Raw genomic sequence first — 18,470 nt, forward strand, 5'->3', positions numbered from 1 at the left:
ACCCTGATTATCTGTAGCCCATCCTTGTAAGGCCAATTTATTTACCAGGTGACTCTAACCTTGTTAATGTTTAGAATACAGCAAGTGTTTCACAAGATCTCAATTATTTTAAAACAATAGCTGCATTATATATTATTGGTTCCTTTCCATCAGACCTTTGTAGTGTCTCTATACTTGAACTTTTTGCGTTGGATATATAATAATAATAATAATAATAATAATAATAATCAAAAAACAAAATAACCAATTTTCAAATATTTAATGAATATCACAGTTTGTTCTACAATATATGTACAATAAAAACATGTATATATTACAATGACTTTTTAATTAACCTAACTGTTTATAAACATTTATGTCAATGAACTAATATATATACAACTTCACAATAGAAATTCAAAAGGACAAACATTCAATTCCATTTGAATCATCTAACATCACTTGAAATGAAATGGTTTGAAGTAATGTGACAAAGGCATGCTCTCAAAATGACTGCATCTAAAAGTTTCTGATCTTATAATATAGTATATAATTTATATTTAAAAAGGTAACAAAGAATGTATTACCTAACCTTTTTATATTGATGTATATTTGTGAATGATCAATACAGAGCAAGATGATCAAAATCAATTAAATGTTACAGTTTTGGACTTTCAAATTTAATGGAACATGTAATTATATCAAGTCACTATTAAAGCATTGCGCAGTGTAAATGTAGGATGTAAATGTTCACACACAGATCTGTGGTCCTTTTTTGGATGTCCTCTTAGTCTATGATAAAACGGAGATTCTACATAAAAATTCTTAATCCATTTCTTCTATCCCTGTCTTCTTTCATGTTAATATGGTGCAGCTCTGAAACAGTAATCAAGAATATTTCATATAACTGACACTTGCAGTAATAGTATAATGTCTATGTAACTAGTAAAGAGACAGGCCAGCAAGAACATCCATGCTGAATGATCAAACTATACATCATGTATATGGCTTAAAACATTCATATTCAAACCCCTTAAGTTATGTAAAAAATGAGGGGGAATAAAAAGGCCTGCATGATGAGGGAGCACACTGAACTATTTTACTTTGGAAAATGAAAAAATAAATGAATATTTTGTTTCAACATCCAAAAAAAAAAATTATTAAAAATATCAAATTATAGCAAATAACAAAACATGCAAAAATAAAGTTTTAAACATTTTCCCCCAAAATAATCTTCAAAGGCGAAACAATTCTTGACAAAAACTTGCCCATGCTATAAATCATGTCATACATGATGTTGGTGTTGATAAAAAATAACATTTTAAAGAGTTAAGAAGCAATCTCTTTGATAATGAAAACATAAAATCTTAAGTTCAAAGGGAGACAATTTTTCAAATATGTAAAGATACCAGAGTTATGAATCTTGTCATGTAATCATGATGAAAAGCAGCACATACATAATATTTTTGATTTTGTAATAAAGATGATAACAATAAATATATCATGACATATACAACTTTAATCATAAATCTGGATACCTATTACCAAAACCAGGGTGAGTAGGAAAGCTCTCTACATACTTTGTTGTCACACCATTATTCATTTGCTACACTCTGAAAATCGAAGCTTTCTTGCCAGGTAAAATTCTAAACATCTCATGCTCACATTATAATTTGTTCACAGTCAGAGATTTTGTTTTTTGTGTGTTTTATGTCACACCAACACTGTAAAGACTAAAGATCATATGACAACTTTTCAGCTTTACTGTCAATGGCGGAAGAAGACTCCCCTTTGTACAAAATTAAGGCATAAGCAGGCATCTGTGCAGATCCACCAACCTTCAGTATTTACTATAGCTAGCTGGATAGCTCCCTCATCCTGACAAGATTAGAGCATTAAGCAGTGAGGGCAAGTGATCTGAATACAGCAATCTTCATCACTCAATCACAGATCTCTAAAAGTTATTCTTAGCTGAATTTGAGCAAAGCTCAAGACAGGTGAACTAAAATGAATTTGAAAACACAAATTTTAAAAATATTAACAACCTGTTTTAACAGGTCTTTCTTACCTTGCAAAAGTTATAATAGACACAATACCGAAGATGAGTTCCAATCCAATGAACGCTAGTTGTATGCCTGACAGTATAATATCAGCTCTTGTGACATATGTCTGCCAGTACAGGTAAAACACACCTCCTAACAGTGCAGGTATACTTAACAATATAGATACTATTACACCAACAATTCTCTCTGTCAGGTTGCCTTTCCTTGCTGAAAAAATACACAAATACAACATGTAGTTGCAAGTAAAAAATATAGAAATATTCTTTTTTACATACTTCTGAGATCAACTGGAGCACATAAAACAAATATTATGCCATATAATGATATTCCTAGTAATTGAAATCTGTTTTATAATATTTGTCTTCATATTGGAAAAACATAACTCAATGGGCGTTTTTGCAGTATGTTCTCTATAAAAGTAGTGTAACTATTTGATGGAAAAAAACTTTTACTTATAATAAATGTGTTAGCCACAAGCATTGAAAAACTATAGATGCATCTGAAGGCCACATATGCACTCGCCAATTTAATTTACAGCAATAATTAATAAAAGAATGCTATAATGACTTATTTTTATAGGTTTAACATGACATTGCCATATCGTACATAAAATTTCCTTACCAAAGAACAACCGTAAAGCCTCTATCCCAGCAAGAATGAACACTAAACAGACCTCTGCTGGAAGAACACCATTTGCATATGGTAATGTTTCTCCTGTAATAAACATAATTATATTAGTATAGCTGACTATTCTCAGTGCTCACTTCTTAGTTTTGACAATGCTCATAAAGGGAGATAATTTAGTGAAAAACAATGCTATAGTTATGGGTAGTAGACAGTGATTTGCAATTTAAGTTTCAAGTGATTATCTTATATGGTTGATAAGAATAAATTTGCTGGAAAAAAACATTACCTACAAGTTTGTGAGAAGGATAACTGTTATTCTCCTAATTTCACAAAGGGGTATAATTCAAAATCAAAGCTAGAGTTATGGGTCTTGAAAACTTCACCAACAATTACAATTCCAATGTGTGAAGTTTCAAATAAATATCTTCAGTTGAAAAATTATTTGTTATATAAAACCTTTATGCCAATACCATACTGAGTAGGATTACCATCCTTTTTTCTTTCATAAAGTCATATTTTAAAAGTGTTGGCCTTTATTTTATATTCTTGCATAAAAACTGTGCATGCAGGTAAAAATCACCTGAGCACACATCGCTGATGCATGTTTTTTTAATATGCATGAATCTTGGCGCCATGTAAAAATAGCTTACTGCGGCAATGGCCTTGTTTGTTTCAGTATCAAAACATAATGTTAAACAAGAAACATGGCAATGCCATGAAACCAGGTTTTTAATTATCACCATTGTAGATAAATATGTTGTATTTGAAATACAAATACAAGCAACAAACAATGTAACTATGTGCAATGTAAAACATGAATAATGTAGGAGGAATTGCCACTGAAGAAGTGTTCACTATATATTCTGTATAAGGAAAAAAAACAAAGGGCCATAATTAGGTCAAAAATTATCCAATCACAAAACCCCGACAAATATGTGCCAGGGCGCTTGGTGACAAAGCTTCTGTGAAAGTTTGAACAAAATCCGTTGAGAAATGTAGGACGAGTTCAGCACAGAAGAATTTGTTCACTATATATTTGATAATTCTGTATAAGGAAAAAAAACAAAGGGCCATAATTAGGTCAAATATTATCCAATCACAAAACCCCGACAATATGCGCCAGGGCCACTTGATAACAAAGCTTCTGTGAAAGTTTGGTCAAAATCCGTCGAGAAATGTAGGAGAAGTTGCGCACGATAGAAATTGTTCACTATATATTCTGTATAAGGAAAAAAAACAAAGGGCCATAATTAGGTCAAATATTATCCAATCACAAAACCCTGACAATATGCACCAGGGCACATGATGACAAAGCTTCTGTGAAAGTTTGAACAAAATCCGTTGAGAATTGTAGAGGGAGTTCACCACAGAAGAAATTGTTCACTATATATTCTTTATAAGGAAAAAACAAAGGGGCGTAATTAGGTCAAAATATTATCCAATCGCAAAACCCCGACAATATGCCCCCAGGGCACTTGATGACAAAGCTTCTGTGAAAGTTTGGTCAAAATCCGTTGAGAAAATGTAGAAGGAGTTGCGCACAGAAGAAATTGTTCACTATATATTCTATATAAGGAAAAAAACTAGAAATGTGTCCATAGGACACGGATTGCCCCCACACGCCTCTGTTCTGTCAATCTTATGACTCTAGGTCAAATATTTTTTGACTACATGTGCCACAAGTTGAAAACTAAAAATCAACAAAGGGCCATAAATTCTGTTAAATTTGGTTGCAGCAATAATTCCTTCCTTTACTACCATCTACACATTAAGGTTGTTAATCGCCCTGGAAGTTTTAAGCAAAATCTGCCATTCGGTTTAGAGGAGTTGCGTTCACAAAATTTCTACATAGTATATAATGAAAAAATCAACAAAGAGCCATAATTCTGTTAAATTTGGTTGCAGCAAAAATTCCTTCCTTTACTGCCATCTACACATTAAGGTTGTTCATCCCTGGAAGTTTAAGCAAAATCTGCCATCCGGTTTAAGAGGAGTTGCATTCACAAAAATTTCTACATAGTATATATATGAAAAAATCAACAAAGGGCCATAATTCTGTAAAATTTTGTCGCAGTGAAAATTCCTTCCTTTACTACCATCTACACCTTAAGGTTGTTCATCCCTGTAAGTTTAAGTAAAATCTGCCATCCGGTTTAAGAGGAGTTGCGTTCACAAAATTTCTACATAGTATATAGTGAAAAAATCAACGAAGGGCCATAATTCTGTTAAATTTGGTCGCAGCAAAAAATTCCTTCCTTACTACCATCTACACATTAAGGTTGTTCATCCTTGTAAGTTTAAGGGCAAAATCTGGGCCATCCGGTTTAAGAAGGAGTTTGCACGTTCACAAAATTTCTACATAGTATCTAGGTGGAAAAAATCAACAAAAGGGCCATAAAATTCTGTTAAATTTGATCGCAGCGAAAAATCCTTCCTTTACTTACCATCTACACATTAGGTGTTCATCCCTATAAAGTTTTAAGCAAAATCCTGCCATCCGGTTTTAAGAGGAGTTGCGTTCACAAGATTTCGGGAAACGTACGACGGACTGACGGACTGACTGACGAACGGACGGACAAAAGTGCAATGCTATAGATGCTCCCACATTGGTGTGGGGCATAAAAACAAAGGGCCATAATTAGGTCAAATATTATCCAATCGCAAAACCCCGACAATATGCGCCAGGGCACTTGATGACAAAGCTTCTGTGAAAGTTTGGTCAAAATCCGTTGAGAAATGTAGAAGGAGTTGCGCACAGAAGAAATTGTTTACGCCCGCCCGCCCATCCGCCGACATGCCTCAATCTAATAACCAGTTTTTTCCTTCGGAAAACCTGGTTAATTACAATGCAAGAGCATGTGGAAAAAATGGTTTCTTTACTCAAAAACCAGATAACAAAATGCAAAAAACCAAATTAGACATACATTGTATATTTTTATGCAAGAATAGCCCAAATGCATCTTTTTTCGTGCATTAACACCTGCAAGCCCTCAGACTTATTAAATCACTCACCATCAGTGTTCGAAATTAGCACTAGTCCTATAGCCCCTGACTACTAAATTTCTCCTCGGGCTACCAACTTTTCACAGTAACAAGCCCGACCAGGCTACCATATTTTCAGAGGCAATATAAACAATTGTTTTGAACAAATGAATAGTGCTAGTGAAATATCTTCTGGGCTAGTGAATATTCCAATCTGGTAGTCCGACCAGCCTAGTGGATTCAGATCCTACTTTCTTACACTGCACCATTCAGGCTTTAAATGCATCCTCGTGCTTCTGAAGATGTTAATGAACGAAAAAATTGCACAAACCCTCTATTATTAATTCATGTACATGTAGTTGGTCAAGTAATTAATAATTAATTTCCATTAACTCTATTTGTTACATGTAAAATATTGTGTTCAAATTTATGTACTGAAACCCTTTAAGAAGGTGTTATATTACATATAAATCTCTTAAGGTGTTATAATTTACAAAAGTGAACTTACCTTTGTATACAAATAGCAGTATCTCACAGAGAAAGAAAAGTCCAAAATACCAGCCATTCAAGTACAGTAACACTTCATAGGGCAATGATGATCTCTATAAACTAGTTAAGGTCAATTTCCAATAATTATATGCAGTGACTTTTTTTCAAATTTTCAAAACAACCTGTGGCTTTCTGAAGGGGAATATATAGCGCGATAAATCAGAAAAGGAGGAAACCTGAAATAAAATTTCAACAACTGAAAATGGAATTTACCCACATTTTATATAAAATAATTTCAATTCAATTTAACATGCATGGTACATTGCAGAGGCTATCTATAGCGACAGATTTCTGTCTTCTAGCTGATGTTGATAAGATATGGTTCTGGTTAGGAAAAGCATGAGGCATTTTAGGGGAAAATATATGCATTTTTAGGGGAAAATATACCTATTTTGGGCTAGGGGAAACAGCCTTTATTCGGCTGTAAAATACAGTGAAAAAAATCACTGATATGATTAACTTAAATATCAAATACATATAAATGAGCAGCAAATTATAAAATTAATTATTATATTTACCCTAATATAGGGCTTTTTACCCTTCAAAATAGGTATCCATGACCTTCATTGTTTTTTTCTACATATCTCTTACTTAAATGGAAAAAATTCAAGAAAACAATTTTTTATCTCAAGTAACTTCAAGTAACAATGAGAATACTGATAAATCTGGTTTCATTCTAAAATAAGATTTATTTCCAATCATTGACTTTGTCAGGCAATACAGGAATACAATCACATAAATTAATAACATAAAATCCCATTGATTTTGAGAATCCTACAACATATAGTTTAAGTTAACACATCACCTCTAAAAATGATGACACAAATAAACAAGAGGGCCATGATGGCCCTGAGGTCGCTCACCTGTATATAGGCCCCCGGAGCGGGGCCAGTTTAAACCCCAGGGCTTATATTTGAGCAAACTTGGAAGACACCCATTAGAAGATGTTTCATGATGTTAAGTTTTTACTACACACATAATTTTATAATGAAAAACAATGACCTCCGCCCCCCCCCCCCCCTTGGCACGGCCAATTTAACCCAAGGGCTTTTATTTGGACAAACTTGGTAGACACCAACAAAAAGATGTTTCCTGCTTAAAATCTAACCTCTAGCTCATTGGGTTTTTTAAAAGAAGATTTTTTAAGTTTTTTACTATACACATATAGTTAAAAACAATGACACCTCTGGGGCAGGGCCAGTTTTAACCCCAGGGACTTTTATTTGAACAAACTTTGTAGACACTTACTAGTAGATGTTTCATGCTTAATATCTAAACTCTAGCTATTTGGGTTTTTTCAAAGAAGATTTTTAAGTTTTTGCCATACACATATAAGGAAAATCAATGACCCCCGGGCGCGGGCCAATTTTGACCCCAGGGCTTTTATTTGAACAAACTTTGTAGACACCCATTAGAACATGTTTCATGCTAATTATCTTAGCTCTAGCTCTTTGGGTTCTTTAAAAGAAGATTTTATAAGTTTTTACTATATGCATATAGGGAAAATCAATGACCCCCTGGGGCGGGGCCAATTTTGACCCCAGGGCTTTTATTTGAACAAACTTGGTAGACACTCACTAGAGATGTTCATGCTTAATATCTAAACTCTAGCTATTTGGGTTTTGTCAAAGAAGATATTTTAAGTTTTTGCTATACACATATAAGGAAAATCAATGACCCCCAGGGCGGGGCCAATTTTGACCCCAGAGCTTTTATTTGAACAAACTTTGTAGACACCCATTAGAACATGTTTCATGCTAAATATCTTAGCTCTAGCTCTTTGGGTTCTTTAAAAGAAGATTTTATAAGTTTTTTACTATATGCATATAGGGGAAAATCAATGACCCCCTGGGGCGGGGTCAATTTTTTGACCCAGGGCTTTTATTTGAACAAACTTTGTAGACACTCACTAGAAGATGTCTCATGCTTAATATCTAAACTCTAGCTATATGGGTTTTTCAAAGAAGATTTTTTAAGTTTTTTGCAATACACATATAAGGCAAATCAATGCCCCCGGGGCGGGGCCAATTTTGACCCTAGGGCTTTTATTTGAACAAACTTTGTAGACACCCATTAGAACATGTTTCATGCTAAATATCTTTAGCTCTAGCTCTTTGGGTTCTTTAAAAGAAGATTTTTTAAGTTTTTACTATATGCATATAGGGAAATCAATGACCCCCTGGGGCGGGGCCAATTTTAACCCCAGGGCTTTTATTTGAACAAACTTGGTAGACACCTATTAGAACATGTTTCATGCTAAATATCTTAGCTCTAGCTCTATGGGTTCTTTAAAAGAAGGTTTTTTAAGTTTTTACTATATGCATATAGGGAAAATCAATGACCCCCTGGGGCGGGGCCAATTTTGACCCCAGGGCTTTTATTTGAACAAACTTGGTAGACACTCACTAGAAGATGTTTCATGCTAAATATCTAAGCTCTAGCTCTTTGGGTTTTTTAAAAGAAGATATTTAAAGTTTTTTCTTTTGGTTGCCATGGCAACCAGAGTTCTGCATGGAATTAAATTCTTTGAACAATTTTTAAAGGTGACCACCAAAGGAACATTCCTGTGAACTTTGGATGAAATTGGCTTAGTGGTTTATGAGGAGATATGTCATTTAAAGTAAAAGTTTACGGAACGGACGGACGACGGACGGACGCCGGACGAAAAGCGATCACAAAAGCTCACCCTGTCACTTTTGACAGGTGAGCTAAAAAGGGGGGGGGGGGGGGGGGGGGCAAAAAGCCATCAAAACAAATGAGGTAAAACGTTAAGGTTACTGCATGCCATGTGTCTAATCTGGCAATTTACCATGTAACCTAAATAAGGGGGGCCAATGCCCCCAATGCGCTCATCTGAGTTCTAAATGCAATTGATATACAAAAGTGAAGTTACCAGGTCTTAAAAATATACAAAACAGGGTTAATTTATTTTGTCTAGGTAAGAAATTGATGATTTAAGACAGTACAACAAGAACTTTAAAGTTATGATCAAGGTTCAAGGTTAAAGTTTGATGATGGGAATAGTTTTTACTATATACATATAAGGATAACATATGAGCCCGGGACCGGGCCATTTTGACCCTAGGGCTATAATTTGAACAATCTTGGTAGAGTGTTACTACACAATGCTTCATGCCAAATATTTAAGCTCTAGCCTTTGTCAATTCAGAGGTGAAGGTTTTTTAAGTTTTTACTTTATACATATCAGGAAAACCTATGACCCCCCGAGCGGGGCAATTTTGACCCCAGGGCTATAATTTGAAAAAAAAACATTGGTAGAGAACCTATAGATGATATTATATACCAACTATCTAAGCTCTAAGCCTTGTACCTTCAAACAAGAAGATTTATAAGTTTTTTCCTATATACATATAAGGAAAACCTATGACCGTCTGGGGCGGGGAAAATTTTGACCCAAGGGCTATAATTTGAACAACTTTGGTAGAAGACTTATAGGTGATATTACATACCAAATATCTAAGCTCTAAGCCTTGTACCTTCAGACAAGAAGATTTTTTAAAGTTTTTACTATATACATATTAGGAAAACCTATGACCCCCATCACCCAGGACAAGGGCCAATTTTGACCCCAGGACTATAATTTGAACAACTTTGGTGATAATCATATACCAAGTATCAAAAGCTCTAGGCCTTGCACTTTCAGACAAGAAAGATTTTTTAACTTTGAATTTTTTAAACTCCTTTTCTAGCCCCCGCGAACTACTCACAAAAGACCGGAACCATTTGAACAACTTTGGCAGGGGACCACCCAAAGGATCATTCTGTAAAGTTTGGTTATTGTGCAGTTATTGGTTTTTGAGGAGATGTTGTTTAAAGAGGTGTTGACGACGCAACGATGACAGACAGTGGGGGATCACAATAGCTCACCATGAGCATGTTGTGCTCAGGTGAGCAAACAAGAGCTGTCGGTAGGACAGCAACGCTCGACTATTCTTAGTGCTTGATAGTAAAAAAAATGCTTGATACAATTACCTCCTCCTGTTTACAGGTTGGGGTAATGATGGTGAACAAGTGTGCAAAGTTTCAAAAGCCATATGTCAAATGGACTTTGAAAATTTTGAACTATTACAAAAACTTTAACGTAAATTCTAAGTCGAAAAAGGGGCAAAATTCTGTCAAAATGCTTGATACAGTTACCTCCTCCTGTTTACAGGTTGGGGTCATGATGGTGAACAAGTGTGCAAAGTTTCAAAGCCATATTGTCAATGGACTTTGAAAATATTTGAACTATTACAAAAACTTTAACGTAAAATTCTAAGTCGAAAAAGGGGCATAATTCTGTCAAAATTCTTGATACAGTTACCTCCTCCTGTCTACCGGTTGGGGTCATGATGGTGAACAAGTGTGCAAAGTTTCAAAGCCATATGTCAATGGACTTTGAAAATATTTGAACTATTAAGGAAAACTTTAACAGTAAATTCTAAGTCGAAAAAGGGGCATAATTCTGTCAAAATGATTGATACAGTTACCTCCTCCTGTCTACAGGTTGGGGTCATGATGGTGAACAAGTGTGTGCAAAGTTTCAAAGCCATATGTCAATGGACTTTGAAAATATTTGAACTATTACAAAAACTTTAACGTAAAATTCTAAGTCAAAAAAGGGGCATAATTCTGTCAAAATTCTTGATACAGTTACCTCCTCCTGTCTACTGGTTGGGGTCATGATGGTGAACAAGTGTGCAAAGTTTCAAAGCCATATGTCAATGGACTTTGAAAATATTTGAACTATTACAAAAACTTTAACGTAAATTCTAAGTCGAAAAAGGGGCATAATTCTGTCAAAATGCTTGATACAGTTACCTCCTCCTGTCTACAGGTTGGGGTCATGATGGTGAACAAGTGTGCAAAGTTTCAAAGCCATATGTCAATGGACTTTGAAAATATTTGAACTATACAAAACTTTAACGTAAATTCTAGTCGAAAAAGGGGCATAATTCTGTCAAAATGCTTGATACAGTTACCTCCTCCTGTCTACAGGTTGGGGTCATGATGGTGAACAAGTGTGCCAAGTTCAAAGCCATATGTCAATGGACTTTGAAAATATTTGAACTATTACAAATACTTTAACATAAGTGGTTACGCCGACGCGGACACCAACGCCGACGCCGACGCTCGGGTGACTACAATAGCTCTACTTATTCTTATCGAATAGTCGAGCTAAAAAAATGCATGAAATTGACAGTCAACATTTTGACCAAAATCAAATACTACAAAATGTATATCACTCTAGTAAATGTTAAAATTTCCCACACTAGCCATAGGATATATAAAAATATTATTATACATTGTGTCAAATCCCAAGAACATAATATTACAATAGCAGATTAGATTTTCTGTTTCTCTCTCATCTTTTTTTTCACTTCCAAAGAAATACTAAGAGTAGATAATTGATTGTCTGATGCAGAGTTGTCCACCAGTTTGCATGACTGTTTATTTTCTATGTATTTTGTATTTAAATAAGAAAAATGGAATTAATTTTAAAAAAAACTTTTATCTTTTCCATATATATGTTAAAATGTATAATATGTTAACATATATATATGTAAAAGGTACCAAAATTGGTATAATAATCTATTATAATATTTATATCATTGTATATTAATATATGTATATGCATTATGTTTATTACATATTTTCCTCATTATTTGTTTACTGAACTGCCAAAATAAAAATTTTGAATCTTAAATCATGGTTATTTCATATAGATGAACAATTTCATTCATAAAATATTTACATTAGATCTAACATACATCTCTAATTAGATCATATAAAGGATACAACCACTTGTACTTGACCTGAAATAAACAAGAAATACAGATACTCAGTCAAATAATCCTTATAAAAAGTTTTATTAGCATATATATTATAATATGACATTCCTTTAGCCTTAAACATATCCTTGATTCTACTCTGTAACAGTATTGAATAACCCGTGTATAATATATGCCAGTTACATTAGAACAGATAGGTACATGTAAATAATTTCATTTTTTTCTTTGCTTGTTAAATATCATTACAAATGAATATTTCTGTCTATATTTTTTGAAGTTGAAAAAAACAACAACATAAGACATGCACTTTTTTGTTTTTCATTGTTTTATATTTTGTTGTGATGTAAAATTCAATATAAAAACATATTATGTGTAAACACATGCTCAATATGCTACAATATTATAATTAATATGGAATATATTTACGATTTTTTTTAATGTTAAGAAAACTGTTCTTATTTGTAGTTTGTTGAAAAGGTTGATGACAAAGCCATTTTTCCCATAATGCTATAAAACAGTGTTGGTTCCATACTGAATTTATTGTTGAATAAAAAATAAGTATAGTGTTTATTAGTAAGTATTTACAAAATTAGATTGGTCAAGAACAGTGTTGCTACTCAATTAATTTAATTTGGTACATGCTTACTTATGGACACTACCGGTAACCAATTTAGACTATTGCTTGAAATTTTTTATAAGCAGTTGATTTACTGATATACAGAAGTTGATTTACCTAAGTAAATGTGTTATTCATTTGAAATACTGCAATTTTATTGGACAACACTTTTATTGCACAAAAATGCAGTTTGCGATTGAACTTGGAAAAAGACATTGGCCGTCCAAAAGATATTGACAAGTCTAGTTAAAATGACTATTCCCCCCCTTACCCAGTTACCAATTCCTGACGGTTCTTCCCAAAACCATTTCCATTCCCTAAACTGACAGTTCTCCCACAAAATTGAAATATGCAGACAGTTCAACTTCTCCCCAAAAAAGATATTTATGTTCATTTCATTTCTTTTCCTGAAAGAATTTCATTATTTTTATTTTCTTCCAAGGTGAGTATTATACACTGTAGGAAACATTTTTCTTTTTAAATAATATATACAATATGCAATCAAGTTGTTTAACACTTTCACTGCCGATCACGCCTACAGTCGAATTTCTATACCGCATACCGTACAATAGATTTTAATAGCATTTATTGGAAGAAAACTCTGTAGGAATCAGTATTTATGCAAGCAGCAGTTAATTCCCTTTGTATCTATACAGATACTTCCGGGTTTCGGGCTTTTACGTTGAAAATAATAGGTGTAAAACATTGCGAAAATTACCGGGCAAAATTGTAAACATTTTGACATTTTTCGTTCGTATATTTGAGAAAAACTATTCCTCCACATAAAAAATTGCGGACTGATGAAGTGTTAAATGCTCTATTTCACGATTCTGACTCAGGACGTGACAGTGAATATGATTCTAGTGATGATTAATCGTCCACAGACTCTGAAAATGGCACAAACAATACCCACCACCCCCGGTACTACCTCAGAGAGGTCCTGCAGGAGACAATCGTGGATATCGTATACAAAATGTCAGGGCCAAAAAACCCTTCTTTGTAGAGGCCGAATATAGGCTACTTACCCAACCAAACTAGCCTCTTTTTTTCCCCAGTTTGGTCCTCAAAATTCCCCAATCTTTTGAAATTTCCCACAGAATTTAGAACAAAATTAAATGATGTTGTTGAATTCAGGTCTTTTACTGCCCTATTAGTATTTCCCAGTGCTTTTCTATTTTGATGAACTTGTTAAAAGTTTGTGTTAAATTTGAGACCCCTATATATTCCATTATGTATTCTACAAGCAATTTCTAGCCATTTTGTTATAATCAGAAATAATATGTTCATGCGAAAAGGAAAAATGCACCTATTTTTCAAAAATCCAAGATGGCCACCATGATCATGTGACCTTTGGAAAAAAGAATTTAAAAATCAATACAAGAAGGTATCCCCATCACGTATGTAAAGTTTCATTAAAATCCTTTTGTAAATAAATCCTCAGTATACATAATATGAGGGTATGACATTTCTGAGAATATTTCCAAGAAATGCCTGGCATTATGTAGAACTGTATCTATAGGGTGCCTGGCAGTGAAAGTGTTAAAGTCTTAATGAAAATTATTTTTATGTACTTGGAATAACAAGCTAAAAAGTATTCGTTATGGTGGCTAATTTCTGCCACTTTGTGTCTTCATTTATCAAAAGTCGATGACAAAGACACGATAATTTGCTCACTTATTGTGTCTTCGCCTTCCACTTTTGAGGGCGCTGACACGAAGACACAATAAATTTGGGTGAAATAATGATATTTTAATAAGAGGCACAAGATCTTTTCCTGAGATATTAGCTTTTCAGCACATAAAAATCCTAGTATCGGCTCCCTAAATTTGTCATGTTATTGTGTTATTGCCTTAAAATGTAAAAAGACATGATAATTGGCCAATTTCGAAGACAAGATAATTCGTGTCTTCAGTCCGAAAGTCAGACACAATAAATTAATTAATTATCCAATTATCCTGTCTTCACCTTTCGTATTTTGTGGCAAAGACACAACAAAAATAAACCACTGATACAAAGATTTGTACCTGCCGACATGGGTAATAGCGAGCTCGACGAGCTGGCCCAAAGGGCCTGCTCGCAAAGCCAGCTTTACAGTAACGCGAGTACCTGCTAGATAGTGATGGTTTTGAAAACTTTCATCTAAAGTACCGAATTGACATATCTCAACTTTTCAAATTACAAGATAATGATAAAAGCCGATGTACTCTGATTGAAATCGGAAGCATAGACTTGTGTCCTGCGCACTTATATGGGACCATAATAGAAAGGGGGAACCAGAATAAATGGAAGCAGTGTATAAAATACCGAATGACAATTTTAAAACGGAAAATGTACAATAAATATGAACCATTATTTTAAACTATTTTACAGTAAAAGAAAATCGAGCTCGCTTTGAGGCTTTGCCTTTTTCATATTAACAGTCAGGAAGGAAGCATCAGGGGAGGAAATCAGTTGGTATGGAATAGTCTATCATGGAATTGGTGTGAATGGAAGTGTGTCATCAAACTTTTAAGGTAAATATAGAAGTGATGCAGTGCTACAAAAAATACAATTAATTAAGAACGTAATGCAAATAAAACCCTTTGGGTCATAACCCCCCCCACTTATTAAACATGTTGCGCAGTTTGTTTTCCAAGGGGTTTATTTCGGTGTTTTTAGAATTCAAAAGTAAACATTTAAAGTTTACAAATAACAACCTTTTTAGATTTTATTTTTTCTACAAAATATAAAATTCGCAAAGTTTCTTAAAAACGTATTGAAAAAAACCTCTATTTGGTCGGATTTTTGAGTACCGCCATTTTCAAAAAAATTTGATGTTAGGCGAAAAGTATTGCTTTACACGGAATCGACGAATGTACACACTAATTATATTCAAATAGAGAAAAGTAGAATCCTTAAAGAACCCCCAAAACTCACTCAATCTCATTCAGATGGTGAAATAGTTAGTTTCATTTGTAATTTATAAGCCATTATTAAAAATATTCCTCAGGCACCTTTAACCTTATCAAGTATTCTGCCCAGATCTTTAATTTATGCTATATGATTATGAAATAGAGAAAATAAGAATCCCTAAAGAAAGTCCAACACAACATAACTGAAAATGTTGCAGCTCGGTTTGGGTTGAGCGTGTTCATGACGGTACTCATAAAGTGCAAACTACCGTCCACACCCCTAGCACAGGCTTTAAGCAGAATTCAACATTAACATGAACTGTACAATTTTGAATTTTGAAACATCCGCAGATGTGTTCATTATGGCGGTTATCATGGAACCTTCAATGTGACACTAAAGATGCCATTCCATGAAAAGGGTAGACAGACGTTTTCACTATATTGAGATGGTTCACAACAAAGACGATTCACACTAAGAACGTTTCACTCCCAAATGGGAGTGAAACGCCTTTGAAGACATTTCACTCCCTTTTATACCAAAATTTTTCTAAGACTTATGATATACTAAAAAATATATCGGATTTTAACATTAATTAAAATTTGTTATATAAACGGAGAAGTTTTCTGTTTCAAGACTTTTGTTTTAATTGGATGTTATCTAAAAAACTATTTTTATTGTCCAATAAAACAACTGATTAGTAAACTGTTGATGCTAAAGTGCAGTGTTTATACAACTGATTTAATGGTGATGTCAACCTGTTAGTTGTTGGTCTCAGTGTTTATACAACTAATTGGTTGATGAGATTACTGTTAACACCACAATTATCTACGTTTGTTTAATGGCTACTGTTTAATAAATTGATAAAAAAAAATAAGTCAAAAGAATAATTAATTTTATACACATCTTTTGCATACCATTGTTTAAGCTTTACATGAAATAACAAATATTTTAATTTATATTAATATAAAATTGATATTTTTTTATTATTTCAACAATTACTTTTTTGATAAAAATAATTGATATCAATTTAATGACAATATTTCCATGTGGCTTATTTTTTATGAAAGTACTAATGAAAATATTATTGTCAAGGATGAGCATAGTATCGTTTATATTATAGTTTATATAAGTATGAATTCCTTTTTAACAATTGTGTGTTTTATTTTGAATAACCAACCACATCTTTTATCATCACCTATTTAACCATTTTTCAATGCAACAAAAATAAAAAAAAATGTATATTACAGAACTTTAATTGCTTATCTACAACAGAAAATCATGCATCAATATAAATAATCAATCCTGACATGGCTATTAAAAATGGAAATAAATTTGCTAACTTTACTATAAAATATCTAAAAAATGGGAGTGAAACGTCCATACAATTGACAAATTGGGAGTGAAACGTCTAGGTGTGAACCGTCTTGGGAGTGAAACGTCTCAATAGTGAAATGTCTTGGGAGTGAAACGTCTGACATTCCATGAAAAGCGGCAAATGGTCCCCAACTAAAAAATGCGTGTGCCCTGAACGAGAAAACAATGGGCGGGAATAAATAAAATGGAAAGTCAAAGAAGTCAATATGGTTTGCAAGAGCTTTGTAAAACAAAATTCAGGATTATTGTGTATAACGGTTAAATATTGCTGTTATATAGAAAATAAATAGATGGCTGAATTACAATTGAAAAAAATCATTTCAAGCCTTAACTCTTTCGCACCCTAGCACACTTTCTTCACTTTGGCTTTAGTCATGACACAGGAACTAACTATAAAAAACAAAGTTGTGTCGCTTTAAACAATAGTTATACCCTGATCTGTAGACATGTTTAAGATATGATACATGAAGAAAATGGTTATAATAAATAAGACAAATAGAATTGCACTAACAAATAGAGAAGACAAACAGCATTGCACTAGCATTCATCAGTAGCATACACAAGTTAAGAAGTAATACATATTAAGATCTAATAAAAAATATCCATTAAGATACATATTAAAGGTTAAGATACACATCACAGCTTATATAAAACACACAAACATTTAAGCAGAGAAACATCAAGCATACATATACACAGTAAGATGCATAGACAAACTAACTTCTAAAAAGAGCAAATTATATGTAAATAAATAAAGCATGCTTAGGACTCAGCAATAGAATGACAAAAAATGGTTAAGCTATGCATAATTAACAACAACCCTGACATTAACATACACACAAACATTTAAGTTATACATGTATATAAAAGATGATATATAGCACATAAAGAAAATAGAAATAAATATATCACAGTAAAAACACACAAAAGCACCTGATACAAGGTAATTAAAACAAGCAAAGTGATGAGACAAATACATAGCAAAGGTAACTAAAAACTTGAAACATCCAGCATGTCGCTGCCAAAATTTTGGTTTTTGATGATGTACATGTATTATGTGATGTTACATGATATACAGAAGCAATTCTCCCCTTGCCAAGTATTTATCAGTATATACATTATGAGAGTTTGATTTTTCGGAATTTGAAAAAGAGGAATTTGGAAGAGGAGGAGGAGATTAGTGACGTCATTAATCCGAGATAAGTAGATAATCCTAATCCCCAGAGACAATGGTTCTTTTGAAATTGAGACAAGATTATGATATAATTAATCCGTATTAATCCGAGATAAGTAGATAATGCTAATCTCCTGAGACAATGGTTCTTTTGAATTTTAATGATAATGCTAATCTTCTGAGACAATGGTTCTTTTGAAATTAAATGATAATGCTAATCACCCGAGACAATGGTTCTTTTGAAAATGAATGATAATGCTAATCACCTGGACAATGGGTTCTTTTGTAATTTGATGATAATGCTAATCACCTGGGACAATGGTTCTTTTTTTGTTGAAAATTGGTGACATCATCATTAATGATTACAATGAAGCGCAATGAATGAATGTAATGTCAATAGTGTATTGAGAAATTAAACAATT

General features: G+C 33.3%; 1 protein-coding gene across 1 annotated transcript; it reads right to left on the reverse strand.

Moving 5' to 3' along the window:
• Positions 1 to 244: 244 nt before the first annotated feature.
• LOC132739528 (transmembrane protein 216-like) lies at positions 245 to 15,390 on the reverse strand (the record flags this gene model as incomplete). Its single annotated transcript, XM_060727242.1, has 6 exons — positions 245 to 855; positions 2,048 to 2,249; positions 2,664 to 2,756; positions 6,160 to 6,253; positions 12,000 to 12,016; positions 15,375 to 15,390. Coding segments are annotated over 6 exons (438 nt in total), but the record flags the coding sequence as incomplete, so codon positions are not given.
• Between the last annotated feature and the right edge of the window lie 3,080 nt (positions 15,391 to 18,470).

Source organism: Ruditapes philippinarum, unplaced genomic scaffold (genome assembly GCF_026571515.1).
Source record: "Ruditapes philippinarum isolate M1 unplaced genomic scaffold, ASM2657151v2 ctg10823_1_1_1_1, whole genome shotgun sequence".
Lineage (NCBI taxonomy): Eukaryota > Metazoa > Mollusca > Bivalvia > Venerida > Veneridae > Ruditapes > Ruditapes philippinarum.